This window comes from Lolium rigidum, chromosome 1 (assembly GCF_022539505.1).
Source record: "Lolium rigidum isolate FL_2022 chromosome 1, APGP_CSIRO_Lrig_0.1, whole genome shotgun sequence".
Classification (NCBI taxonomy): domain Eukaryota; kingdom Viridiplantae; phylum Streptophyta; class Magnoliopsida; order Poales; family Poaceae; genus Lolium; species Lolium rigidum.
The window spans coordinates 125,495,178-125,509,990 of NC_061508.1; the positions used below are offsets into that span (position 1 = coordinate 125,495,178).

The window sequence follows — 14,813 nt, forward strand, 5'->3', positions numbered from 1 at the left end:
CACCCCCAAACTTTGCGAGTTTGTCAAGAAACAAGAAGCTTGCCGAAAAGACGTCGAGCGAGCATTTGGTGTCCTCCAGCAGAGATTTGCTCTGTCGTCCGGTTCCCCGCTATGACTTGGTCCAAAGATCAGATGTGGGAGGTGATGAACTGATGTGTGTGCCTACACAATATGATTATTGAAGATGAGCGAAAGCATCCGGTTCCTCTGGCTGAGCAAGAAGCACCATATGAGAGAGAGGGTCCTCTTGCACAGCCTAATCACCAGGTGCCTCCATCATGGGCCGCCTTCTTTGCTATGCGCCAGGAGATTCGAGACTCTACAATGCATCAGCTCGCTGCAAGATGATCCGGTGGAGCACATATGGAGGCTCCGAGGCAACGCCAACGCCGACGCCAACTAGTCTGTCTTAATTTGTTTGAAAAATTGTGAAATTGTGTGCTTCATTTGTTTCAAGCACTTGTTAAACATTGTACTGATTATCGCCGAATTTATTTCAGCAATTTTCGTACTCTTGTTTGCCGAACTTGTTAAATTTTATGTTGAATTTGTTTGAAATATGTCAAATGGTCGAGGTTGGGGGTTTCCTGCCGGGGGACGGCTGGAACTTCGGCGCTCCTCACGCCAAATCTTCATCCAATCTGGACGAAAATTTCGCCGGATTTGGGCGTGGGGAGCGCCAACGAGTGGAGATGCTCTAAAGCCCCTCCCGTCCACCAGCTGTCGACCGAGCCCGCTGGGTCTAGACCTTTGGTCGACCGCGACGAAAGACCCCTTTAGTCGCGATTCGAATATTTTGGGGACTAATGAAGACGTATAAAAGCCTCTTTTTCTACTAGTGGCGTGTTGGACAACGGAGGACGCCGGTCGTGCCGTGATTGATCACGAGGATGTTAGGTGGCCGCAGACTGTTCGCAAGGATGCGACGGCCGGCGGAGACTAAAACGGACGAAGGTGCCATGATATTGCGATTGAGCGTATATCCCAGGCAGAAGGTATGTTACATTGTTACGACCGTATCCTGATTAGGGTGAGTATTTTAAGTGATTAAGAATAGGTAGCTGCTTTGAGATAAGTGTTAACGGTGAGCTGGCGAAATCTAAGGAGGGGCCTCAAAAGCCAGACTATGCGGGCGAGGATAAAATCCCCCCCGTCACCTGGTTCAAGATTAGGAATGTATTAGCAGATAAGATAAGTAGGTATTTGGGCTCCGTCCACAGAATTGATAGGTGGGTATTCCATGTATTTTGCTCACGCGGTTTGCAATAACTGAAGGAAGCCCCGATCACGATTTAATGCCGTCCAACGGTCACCTGTACCACCCACCGATCTCATCTTCTTCTCCGTCCCGCACCCATCCATCCACAACCAGGCTAACAGAACACCTCACAGCTCCACTCTCACCGTCGTTTCTGCAGCAGTACTCCTCGTTCCTAGATCTCTCAGTCCAGCTCCGCGCCAGCGGTGGCCCATGCGTCCGTCGGCGAGGTCGCTCCGTTGCCCCTCATCCGATGCCCCTTTTGCCACGCTGGCCAGGTGCTCTGGTTCGTCTCCGGCACCTCAGCAAACCCAGGCAGGCACTTCTACAAATGCGAGAATCAGGGCGTAAGTTCCGTCAATCTGACTTCTCGATTCCTTCTTTTATCCTATTCTCGTCGTTCACTATGTTGAATGTCTACTTCTGTTGTCAGCCTGGAGGATGCAACTTCTGGAAATGGGAGAACAAGTACATCGAGTACCTGCAGTCTAGATGGGGTAGATTCTTCATGCTCGCACCATACGTCATACTGCTCGACAACAATGCTCACCTGAGGAAGATCTGGCTCGTAGCCATTGCCAGCTTCCTCGCCCTCTGCGTCGTCATCGCACGCATGAACTGAAGAAGTTCCAGGCCGGCCAGCATAGTCACCTCTACCAGCTCAGCATCTACCCGGCGAGCAAGGGAGCGCTGCATCCACATCCCCGATGTTCGTCAGCCTCACTGTGGTTCGATCTACAACATGCGGCGCTATCCCCGGCTCCGCGTGCTATTAGCGTTTTAGTAATAAGATTATTAGTCTACGTGTTGCAAAACCCCTGTGTAAGCTCTTATCAGTTACTATGTAAGTTAATCAGCACTAAGCATGTTCAGGCCGGCGGGCAATAATCTAAGCAACTCATCACTTCCATTACTTGTGTACGTTCCAGCCCTGCACCCTTTGCTCTGTGCGTTGCATTTCATTAATTTTCAACGTGGGCCGATGCTTGACTACGCACGGCCATTAATTCTCGACTTCCCTTTAATCCCAAAATGTACAGATCCTGGCTTCGCTGCCCACTTTCCATAAATGAAAACTTTTATGAATCCTGCAAAGCACACGGAGAGAGTTATTGTGTCCGAATCTTCTACGCCAGTCCATTAAGAAGGTGGGCCATCTCACATGATGACGAATTCAGGAGAGCGGGCAGGCTTCCTCCTTAAGTCAATCGTCTCTGGTCTACCGTCGTCGGTTATCCATACACCACAATCAGAAGTGAGCTCCTCTCCAAGCGAAGCTCTGCAAAGATCCATGGCTCTGGGGCACGGATAGACCTCGAAGCACCGCTTGCACTCCACAGACGACCTCCAAGGTATTACCAACGCCCACCTTTTGAGACGACAGAGGTTGGCCCGGTGAGATTGGAGGCAGACACCAGGTGTAAAACAGAAGGGATTTTGCTCTCTACTTGTGCAAGAGGTAGAGATGCTTGTTAGGAAGCTCACCTCGGAAACGGGGCGACGGCAGCCATGGCTCGGCTTGCTGTCGCTGGACTTCACCGGATCTGCCGATGCCCACCTTTCCTGGCCGAGACGGGCGGGGAAGATATACAGTAACTAAGGTAGCTTTGATGTTTCAGATGGCACCGTCGAGGAGCGGTCACTGGGGGCAAGGGGGGTGCACTTGACATAAACATTTAACTCAATCGGTACAGCATGCTGCTCGCTATACTGCACCATGCGCTTAATTCGCAGTAATTAGCCACCCACCTGCGTACGCTGCACTCGTGTATACCTCTGTGTATCAAACTAAGTGGATAATCATTAATCATCGTATTGGCCGGGCGCTATATTACGCACTAATCGCGCGGCGCCACTCGACGATGAGGATCTCGACCTCGCGCGTAGCCGGGTCCCGAACGTGCGGGTCGACGGGGGATACTCATACTCTGAACCTCGCTCGCAACCTGCAAAATAGGCGATCTTTCAAACTTTCGGTTGTACATATTCGAAAGAAAAAAATCGGTTGTACGGGACATCACCGAGGCGACCGACCCCTGGGGGCAGCCGCCGAGTTTCTCTCCTCCTCGTCGCCGTCGTCTTGTTTGAACATTCTACGAGAAGGCAGGCGAAGGTGGGCGCAGCGCAGGCACCTCCATCTCCGTCCACTCGGAGACCTAACCAGTGCACACGAATCGCTGATCCGCACTATGGACGCCCAGCCGCTGCAGGAGTCCAACCCCCCCGCCGGCGTTGACCGGAACGCCCCCGCCGCCGCCGGAGATGACTGGCGCGCTCAGCTCCATCCCGAGGCGCGCAGCAGGATCGCCAATAGGATGTAAGGATTTGATTTGCTTTCCTGTGTCCCTCTAATCATATTAATTCGGTCCAGCGTGTGTTCCTGTCAATTTTTGTCACTCGATCAATCTGATAGTCTTTGATCTAGCCATATCGGTTGCGGCAGCAACAGATTCCTTGTCGATCTACACACAACGCATTTCATACTGGGGGGGATTCACTAATAAACTTGTATACCGCACCTGCTTTATATCCAGCCTAATACTTTAGTAATTTTGACACAAATTTATTGACCAAGAGGTGCAAATTTGTAACGGCATACACCAATTTTCAGTATTACAGCGTTGATCTAGTAGAGGAAACCATCTTATTAATACTGTGCTAGGATGCAATTTTGTTGTGGTTTAGGTATGCTTCCCCAAGGGATGTTGCTCACATGACCACTGTTCACAAGTCATGACTAAATCAGCCCACGCAGCACCTCCTTGGTCTAAACACAACGAAAATCACGACTTGCTTATGTTTAGAGGAATTGAACAAGTATATGTTTCATATCTGGAGGTCTACCCCAATTGGCTGCTCTTCCTAGTACCTACTTGTTCCACCTGACATCTCATTTTGCGTTATGCATGTAGACTCAAAGCTTTACTGAAGTGTCTGCCAGTTGAAACGTCACAAGCAGTGGACGAGCTTCTAAAAATATCTGTGCGGTTCGAAGAGAAGATCTACACTGCAGCGACCAGCCAGGTAATTTAACCTATCTGTGCTACCTTTCCCTAGAGCACAAACTCTTAGCTATGCGGGGTCAAACAGGGTTTATGGGCTAATAATAGAGAAGAACTGTCTTCAATACTGCTGAAGATTTTTATGCCATGTTTAAGTACCGTGAGAAGTTTCTCTTTTTATTGAGGGGCCTTGGGTGACTTTTTTTGCTCTCCAGCTGCCAACATTTTCTTTACATTCTCTTGGGAACATATCCTGATTTCCTCATGCTTGGGAACAAATACCATTTTTTCTATGGTGCCGTGACTTGAGCTGGGGCCATGGGTGTACCAACGCCCACATTTAAACCATTTGAGGACATCCCAGCTATTTTAGCATTTTCACACTTGGTATACATGCAAATAGTATGTAAATAAGGTAACAATAATCTATTCTGTTATGTTATATACATGTTAGCCCAAGCGCTGATCATCATCTTGGTTTTTATCGATCAAATTTTTAATCTTGTAGTGTCGCACCTTGAGTTCCTTCAGTCAGTTAATTTCCAATTCATGTTTTTGTGCCACATGTCCATGCATCCTAAATTATTATATATGAAGTAGAACTACCCAAGTCCTTGTGATATGTGATGATATAAAATCCTTATCTCGGACCACGAAAAAACAAGACCTTAATCACTTCTTCCCTCTGTTTGAAAGGGCTTAACATTTAATTGCATCTACTCCAGTCTGGTTAAACAAATCAAATGGATTTATATATGCTGCGGTGTAACATATCATTATTTATAGCCATCTGACTTTTTGTGGCAGAACAATTCCTTTTCGTGTTGGAGGGTCTTCATCATATTGCCTGACTCAATGTCACTATCTTGATTTGGATTTTCTGTGCATATCCCTTATTTTCTGCATGTGTTTTCTGCTTAGATGATTTTTTTTATGATTACGATTCAAATGCTAAAAGCTGAAGCACCTTCTCGACAGTTCTAAGCTGCTAATCACACCAGAACTGTTGGTTGCTAGCCACTATTACTCTATTAGTAATTTGTTATAAAACTTCACATTGTTTTCTTTGTATTACTCAGCCTGATTATATGAGGAAGATTTCTCTGAAGATGCTCGGTATGGAAATGAAGACACAACCGGCTCGTGGAAATGCTCAAGTAAATCCAAATCAATACAACACCAATCAAGGTACAGTAAACTGACTGTTGCACATTTTATCATCTTTGCCTGGATGGCAATTTTTTGTATTGCATCAAGTGCTGAGATAATGCGCTTTATTTCATTAAATCAACCTCCACCCTCTCCGGCATCATGTATGAAAATTTTGTTTCTCTTATGTGTCATGTATCCGTAGTTATTGAACCCGGAGTGGTTATTGTCATGGTAAGTGCTTCAGTTCAGTGGTCCAACCTGTTGGTTCAATAAAATATTATTGCATACTATTCTTTCTGTTTGTACAGCAGAAACAATGTTAAGTGTGAATATTACAATAGTAAGTTTTCACATGTACTTTGTAAATCCATGGTATGCACTTATTTTCCTCATTGTTCTTATGTCATCTTCCTGTTGTGTCCTCACTTTGCATGTGTTAAACTTGACCTGAATACAAGAGTGAATGTTAGTTTGTTACTGCAAAGCCACATGTATATTGTTATTTAGACTGCATAATCACTGCCCTATCTTCATATTGCAGGATGACTTAGACGATCATGTTGATGGTACAAACTCGAGTGTCCAGGTTGTATTTCAAACCTTTTTTTTCTGTGCCTTACCTTGACCTTAAAAATAGTTTTATCACTATTTAATATTAATAATTTCAAGCTTTGCACAAATTGAATTTTAACAACGAACCCATTCTTATTCAGTTTCTGCAAAAGAGGCTTGCGGTTCTGAACAATTGCGCCAAGGGTGGCTGTTGCTATGTGTCGTCGCTGTAGTGATTCTTGTGCTCATTGTCTGGCTTTCGAGAAGTTCCTACAAACTTTGCCCCAGCTCAAATCAGTTCAGTGTAGAAACATTTAAAGATAAGATGATTACTTCCATTTTGCCTCCATCTTTTTGCGAGAATTGATATATATATACTATATAGGCGGTGGATACATTGGGTATGTGTAACTCATGTATATGTAACTTGAGTATGCATACCTTTGGTATGTATAAGCTGAGTATATGTAATATGTATGCCCTTGGGCCTTGGGTATGTATAATTCAAAGCAAATCCTACATATTTGGGGTATGGTGCCCAGAGGCTGCATGATACATGTGGGTGTAACTATATCTAGAAGTAGGAAGTATTTAACTTACTCCTACTATATATAAACGGTCCATTAAAATAATTTGTACAAGATGATGTATCTGTTTTTAATCTTTTTTCTCTCCTTTTGTAAGGCCATATCCAACGTGCGGACGCGATGCATCCCCGGGCATCCGGATGGGTCGTGGCGGACAAAAATGCGGCACAATGCGGGAACGCAAGCAAAAAAAAATTGTCCGCCAGCAAAAAAAATTGTCCACCGCGACCCAAAGCCTGCCCAGCCCAATGCATGGACGACCCAAAGCCTGCCTGAATCTGGGTTTGCTTTGCATAACTGCGCATGCTGCTCGCGTCCTCCCTTGTCCTCCCCTGGCCCGCTAGTTGGACTCCCAACTGCACCGTCTTTCCTAAATCCTCCCCTCCACTCCGCCACCTCCCCTCAAGCCGCGATTTACCACCGTACCTAATGTTGGCCGCTAACGTCGTGACGCTGCCCGGGTTGGGTACTATTCGCTGGCGGCTGGAGGTGGTTTTGCCGCTATCGAAGCAGCTGCAATTGAGGTCCCACCCTTGGAGAAGCAGCTGCAGCTGAGGTCACTATCGATTTCGTTCACGACGATTCACAAGTCCTTTCCCCACAACGACTCCTCAGAGGGTGAGATTCCTGTGTTGTGCTGCTTGGCCGCATCGCCGGCCGTGAAGTGCTTTGTCCACAGGTCGCGTTGGTCCACCGTGGCTTCCGCCGCCCGCATGGTGTTGGAAGAAATGGACAACTTGTCGCCGTTTTGTCTGCAGATCATGGTGGACAGCGGAGATGAGTTCTTCTTCAAGAACATCATCAATAGTCCGCTGATGACTTGCTGAAGACCGATGCGTTGCTCATTCATGAGCACAATGTCGCGCAGATTCCCAGGTAGTGTGGCTCGGTAAAGGAACGTGCCACTGCGTTGGATCGGAAAAGAGAAGCCGGCCACGAGCTGCTGTTCGGTGACTACTTCCACCACACGAAGGCAATTTACACGCCGGTTATGTTTCGCCCTCGGTTCCGGATGTCAAGACCATTGTTCGAACGACTCATGGATGGAGTCAAGGTCTACGACAACTATTTTGTGAGCTTGTCTTCTTACAAGAAGTGCACAACAACGATTAGGATGCTTGCATATGGCATTGCCGGTGATCTGGTAGATGAGCATGTGCGGATGAGCGAGTCCAGCTACCTCGAATCAATGTACATGTTCTGTAGAGCAGTGGTTGGTGTGTTCGGTGGAGAATACTTGAGGCAACCAACTGCATCGAACATAACCCGTTTTTTGTCAATCAACGCTTCCAAGGGCTTCTAGAAGAACTGCCCATTTGGTTGGCATAGTACAAGGGACATTCTGAGTGATGTGTTGTCATACTTGAAGTCGTCGCTTCACATGAACTATGGATTTGGCACTCATTTTTTGGAATGACTGGCTTCCATAAAGATATAAAGGCGTTCGAGTGCTCTCCGGTGTTTGATAGGCTCGCATATTGCGAGTCTCCTGATGTCCAGTTTGAGATCAGTGGTCACCAATACAACAAGAGGTACTATCTAGCTGATGACATCTATCCACCTTGAGCTATGCTCGTGAAGATAATCCGGCGTCCCAACATCGAGAAACGGAAGGTTTGCTAAAGAGAAAGAAGCGGCTAGGAAAGATATCGAGCGGCCGTTTGGTGTCCTCCAAACTCGTTGGGCTATTGTCTAGCACCCTGCTCCAACATGGAGTGTTTAAACCATGTAAGAGGTGATGACCGCTTGTGTGATCATGCACAATATGATTGTTGAGCAAGAGCGGAATGATTTCCCATTTGACAATGATTGGGAAGGCCGAGGAGAGTTGGTTCAACCTCAGGGTGGTTGGGCAACGTTCCAGTATATCCTCCATTTGCATATCAAAATTAGCGATCAAACAGTTCACAATCAGCTACAAACTGATTTGATTGAGCACATATGGACATATGTTGGCAACAATGTCGAGAACAATGAAGAAAACCCTGCATAGGCCATTTTGTATCATTTGACGTTTCATGTAATTTACATACTATGTTACTCCCTCCGTCCCAGTTCACAGGGCTTACGCGTATCCCTAGGTCGTAAATTTGACGATGATAATACAACATATGTATTACAAAATATATATCATTAGAAAGCTTAAATGATAATACAACATATGTATTACAAAATATATATCATTAGAAAGCTTAAATGTTCTACTTTCCAATGATACAGTTTTTATATTATAAAAATAATATTATGTTGGTCAAATTAACAATCTAGGGATATGCGCAAGCCCTATGAACTGAGACGGAGGGAGTATTTAATTATTGGACAATTTTTTTTGTAATAAACTTTGAATCGTTATGTGTATTTTTCCTATTTATAAAAACTATTTGTGTCCCCAGTGTGCCAAATAGTTGGCTTGCCAAATAAAATTATGAGAGAATTTCACCTTTTACCCTCTAATTACGTATTTGTGACACTAATTATCCCACCGAGTGAAATTCGTGTAGATTAGCCATTTTAAATAATTTGAACCCTTGTTTTCTGATGTGTGTCCATTGAGTAAGGTGTTAGGTGATGATGGGGGTCCAAAAAGAACAAGACGATAGTGAGGAATGTGATATATGGATTAAAGAAGTTTGGGCATAATCAACCATGAGGCCCTCCGATAGTTACATATTTTGTCGCTCCACATCGATCTATCATGCCTATCCTATCTTACCATAACGAGCAACAATGATAAATTTGGGCTAAACCATGTTTGAAGTCTCCTAAATGGGCTATTTGGTAGAAGTTCCACTAAATTGGGTAATATGTGTCACAAATGCGTAACTACAGAATAAGAAATGGAATTCACTCTAAAATTATTTGGGCTCGTGCCGCCAAATGGGTGGCCATGTTGGTGGAGCATGTGACCCAAACGAGCAGGCGGCCCCTCCCACTTCCGAGCTGCCACCCAAACGGACCAAATAGGACACAAAAGGTGTCCTATTTGACAAGTCGCGTTGGAGATGACCTAAATTTTTAAATGAGATTGCTACAAATACACATTGTAAAATAAAATATTGATGCAAATACACAGCACAGTTCTCCTGTTTTCTAAAAAAAATGCTGTGAAGAAGTTGTGCACGAATATGCAAGAAATATACCATGACGATATACTACAATTTCACCAAAAAAATAATATGCATCTGGTGCCGTCGTTGGCAGGCTTCCTGCCTCCGCAGCTGAGGAGGACGCGATTGCAGCAGCGTGGCAGGAGCAGCAGTGCGACACTGTTGCGGCGTTCGACGCCTCGACGGGACAAGAGGCGCGACGGCGCCGGTAGCAGGAGGAGATGGAGCAGCGGTGGGCTGATGAGCGCCGGCGCCAGCGCGATGAGCGGCAGGCGCTGTACCGTGAACGGCGTGAGTCGATCGAGCGCCGGCGGCGTGAGTCGATCGAGCGCCAGCAGCAAGTGATGGCGGAGGAGCGTCGGCAGCGGGAGGCGGCGCTGACGGCGCTATGGGGGAGGCGGGCGGACCAGTTGGCGGCGGAGGCCGACGCGTTTGCGGCGGCGATGATGGAGGCGCCAACAGATGTGGAGGAGGAGGCACCAATGGAGGAGCAGGAGGCTGAGGCGGAGGAGACCGAGGTGGAGGAGGACGACGACGAGTTCGAGTGGTCCGACGATGACGGGCCGCACCCGGACGAGACGGCCGATCAGCAACGCGCCCTCGTCGAGGGAAGGAGTCGAAGAAGAAGCTCCAGGACGACGCCCGTACCCGCGAAGAGGCGCAGATTCGCCGCGCCATCGAGCTCTCCCTCCAGGCGGCGCAGCAGGGGACGGCGGAGGACGCGCGGCGGGAGCGGCACCGTCTGGCCACTGCCGAACGCAAGGGTAGGAGGCGCGCGCAGGAGGAGCTGCGGCGTAGGGGAGGCTACGACGGGGCGGGGCCATCGAACCGCCGGGCGGTCAGTAGTCTAGGTTTAGATGAAATCTAGCCGTTTTCATTCAAACTTTGTAATATATAATCAAAATTGAATGAATTTTTTTATTTTCGTGCACAAATATTCATTTGGGGCAGACGTTTGGAGAACGCGGCTGGGGAGCGACGTCCCCCAAGCGCGGCACGAATAAAACACGTCCCCCAAACGCTCGATCCGGCGCGATTTGGGGGACGGTTTGAGGAGGCGACTGGAGATGCTCTTATAGATATTATAGATAGAATATATGCTGTGAGTTCAAATGGATACCAAGAAACACATCATGTGCCTCAAGACCTCGATCAAGGAGAGTCATGACAATATATACAATTTACGTCGTGCAGTGTAATTTGAAAACAGGTTTAGTCAAACAAAGCAGCTTTTGATCAATGCGATCTCGAGAAGATGCATGTGCACACCACATGTGCGGCGCAGGATATGTGTAGCAGCACGAGAGCTAATGCTGATATGCGTCGATGGAGGTAACATTGCAAAGAACTAGTTTGTAGCACCAATTGTTAGGATGATCTCCACGTGATCGACCTCAACGGATCGATCACGAGCCCTTTGACCTCGTCCGTGTCCTGATCGGGGGCGCTCAACCGCATCTCTGGTTGGTGGGCCCCTGTCGCCGCGCTATATAGAGAGGTGGGGGCCGGACGCACGCGGTATGAGGTTCACCGACGCGCTGCTTGCCCCACCGATATCCCTATCGATCTAGGGTTCTAGCGCGTGCCGACAGGAAGCTCTGCCACCGCCGCCACTGCACGCTCACGCTACTTGTGCCGTCGCCATGGACAACGGCTCGAGCTCCTCCTCGAAGGGAGAAGGTATGCCTCCCATTCTTCTCGTTCTCTCTCAGATACGAAGTGATACAACATAGACACATTACCTACTGGCATTAGATGTACGCTAGTCGTTCCTAGAATATAACATTGGTATCAGAGCACAGTCTAGCATTGTAGATCTTTTGTTTCGGTTAGAAAAGAAATTCAACAACAACCTTAGATCGTCCCGTACACCATACTGCAAAAGAAAAGAAAAGGTCACCGACCAGGCCATCGGGCTCGCCGGCAAAGTCCGTGCCGCCCCACTCGATCCCGATGCGCATCGGCATGCCGAGGCATCGGGAAGAAGGCCTACTCCACTTGCGCAAGCGAGACGGAGCAAAGAAAATAAATTTCTCACCGGCTTACCGTGCGGCTGCTGCTGCTCGACGCCGACAAAGAAACCTAGCACCGCCGCTGAGCCGTTTGATGTCGGTGCGCCCACCGGGCGCACGCGATGGCAAAAGGGCCAGAGGGGTGCCGGCGCGTCCTCTCTCCGCCGTGCCCGGTCGTCAGGATCTGGTGGTGGAGATATAGACAAAAAGAAAAAGGGAGGCTGCTGCGGTGCGAGCGGGGTGCGGTTGCGTGCTGCCTTCGACGGCGAGCCGCCGGGCTGCACGAGCGCGCGGGAGGAGAAACCTCTCCGCCGCCGCTTCCGCACACAGACAGCCACGGAGAGCGGGTCGGGGGGGAAAAGACACCTCGGGTTAGGGTTTGGCCGTTGGCCGGCTTTTATACGATGCAAAACAAAAGGGGAACCGTTGGATGGATCCGACGGCCAGAAAAGCTTGCCGCGTGGGCACCGTAGCCGGGCCGCGTCGGCGCCGTGTGTGGGCCGCGTGGACTCCGTGGCGAGGCCGCGTGCGGGCCGTTGGAAGGCCGCGACAGCAGGCCGCGTTAGCAGGCCGCACCCCGTGCGAGCCGCGTCTCCTGGCCGCGTGGGCGCCACGTCGCTACGTGTCGCTCGGTGCGAGCGGGCCGGGTGGGCCGTGGGCCGCGTGAGTATAGTAACAGTCTTTTTTTACTGTTTTATTATTTACAGAGGCATTTTTAGGCAGTTTTGGGTCATTTTTTGGACAAAATTTCGTCTATTTTTTTCTAAATAAATAGGACTTCAGAAATTATAAATAAAAGGATATGCCTCTGAAAAGTTTAAAAGTTAAAAGTTTAAATTCACAGTTTCCGCTGCATATAGTAAAAGGAGCATTTTAAATGCAAAAGTGACTTTTAAATTTTGAAAGTATGAATAAAAGTGATTATTGTGATAATTATGGTTTTGTTATTTTTGGACCAACGTTATTAATGACATGACCATGTTTTGTTGCAATGATTTGTGCATTTATCTCTATTTCTGTCCAACGGTGATATAGTTTTATTTGCATTAATAGTTGCTTGTCTTAATTCGGACCAACGTTGGATTATAATTTACAATTGTACTGTTCTCACTTCTTTGTGGTTTTCAGGAGGGTTCTACTTGATGAGTTGCATCAAGGATGTTCCCACCCTAAGAGAGGATAACTACACAGAGTGGAGGAAGAAGGTGAATTTCGCCTTCGTCTGTGTTGAGGTGGACTGGGTGGTTGATACACCGCAGCCCTAAAGCCTGTTGACCCTATCAGAGATGACATGGATACTGATGATGCATGGGCTAAAAAGAAAAGGGACCATGCTCCTTTGGAAATGTCCTACACCTTAGAGAACAGAAAGTGGCAAACTGCCAATAAAAAATGCATGGCATTCATAAAGAACACAATTTAGAACACCATCGTGGGCTCAATTGTAGAGTGTGCTTCCGTTGGGGAGTACTTAGAAAAGATAAAGAGCCAGTTCATTGGTTCTTCAAAGACATATGCAACCCAGCTGTTGAAGCAGCTGGTGACAGAAAAGTACAGTGGAGGTGCACATGGCATCAGGGAGCACATCCTCAGGATGAGCAACCTGGCTGCAAAGCTGAAGCCCATGGATGCTGACCTGGAGCTGAAGCTTGCACTTCTGGTTCACTTGGTGATGGCCTCATTGCCAGGACAGTTTGACAACTTTGTTGTCAATTACAACATGAACCATGAGAAATGGGACATTGAAAATACCATTGCCATGTGTGTGCAAGAGGAGGACGACTCAAGGCACAGAATGGAGGTACTCTAAATTATGTGAAGGATAATAATAAAAGGCCCTTCACACAAAGCAACAATGGCTCTCCTTCAAAGCCATATGCAAAAGCCCCAATGCAGCATCATCAGAAGTTCCAGCAAAGGCCAATGCCAGTGAATAAAAATCAGTGAAGTGCCTTCACTGTCAGAAGACTGGGCACTACAAGAAAAACTGCCCTGATGAAAGAACTGATGGCAAAGAGAGGTAACAATTTAGTTTCCTTTGTGAAATGAATCCCTATATACACAATTTTCGAAATCTACTTGGTGGATTGACTCAGGTGCAACTATTCATGTTGCAAATTCCTTACAGGGATTCCATTCGACGCGGACTACGAAAAGAAGCGAAGGATGCGTTGAAGTCGCGAATGGAATTCAAGCAGAAGTTGAAGCTGTTAGCGACGTCCTCTTGGAGCTAGCTGATGGCTTGACTATTCTTCGTAGAGATGTCTTATTTGTTCCTTCCTTACATAGAAATTTAATAAGTGTATCACGTTTGGATAAAGACAGTTATCAGTGTTATTTTGGACATGGCAAATGTGCCATATGGTGTAATAATAGTTATGTTGGGGTTGCTTTACTCCATGATAAGCTTTACTTACTGTCCTTGCACGAAAAAGTATTGTCTGTGTGTAAACTGAATGAACAAATACCCGCGTCGGAAAAATAACAAAAGAAAAAAAAACTGATGAATCATCGAAATTACGGCACTGTCGCTTAGGCCATATTTCGAGGGGGGGAATAGAAAGACTCGTTAAAAATGATATTCTTCATCCATTAGAATTCTCAGACATAGAACAGTGCATCGATTGCATTAAAGGAAAATTTGTAAAGCAAATTAAAAAGGGTGCAAATCGAAGCACAACAACAGTAGAAATAATTCACACCGATATATGTGGACCATTTCCTGTGAAAAGTGTGGATGGCTATGATTCGTTCATAACATTCACGGATGATTACTCCCGATATGGTTATATTTATCCAAGAAAAGAAAGAACAAAAACGTTGGATAAATTCAAAATATTCAAAGCTAAAGTAGAAAATCAGCATGATAAAAGAATAAAGATAGTCAGGTCTGATCGTGGAGGGGAGTACTACGGTCGACATACTCCATATGGCCAAGTCCCTGGACCTTTTGCAAGGTTCCTACAGGAGACTGGAATAGTCGCCCAGTACTCGATGTCGGGCGAACCTCAGCAGAATGGGGTAGCTGAAAGGCGCAACTGTACCCTTATGGATATGGTGCGGGGTACGATGAGCTATTCCACCCTACCATTGGGATTGTGGATTGAGGCGTTAAAACCCGCTATTCACATTCTAAACAGAGT

At 47.0% G+C, this 14,813-nt stretch overlaps 1 protein-coding gene across 1 annotated transcript; it reads left to right on the top strand.

Annotated features, from left to right (window-relative positions):
• The first annotated feature begins 3,392 nt into the window (after positions 1-3,392).
• Positions 3,393-6,421, top strand: LOC124681862 (mediator of RNA polymerase II transcription subunit 15a-like). Its single transcript, XM_047216644.1, has 5 exons — positions 3,393-3,575; positions 4,171-4,282; positions 5,340-5,448; positions 5,954-5,998; positions 6,126-6,421. The coding sequence occupies exons 1-4, from the start codon at positions 3,448-3,450 to the stop codon at positions 5,956-5,958; spliced, it is 354 nt and encodes a 117-aa protein (XP_047072600.1). The 5' UTR covers positions 3,393-3,447; the 3' UTR covers positions 5,959-5,998; positions 6,126-6,421.
• Positions 6,422-14,813: the final 8,392 nt, after the last annotated feature.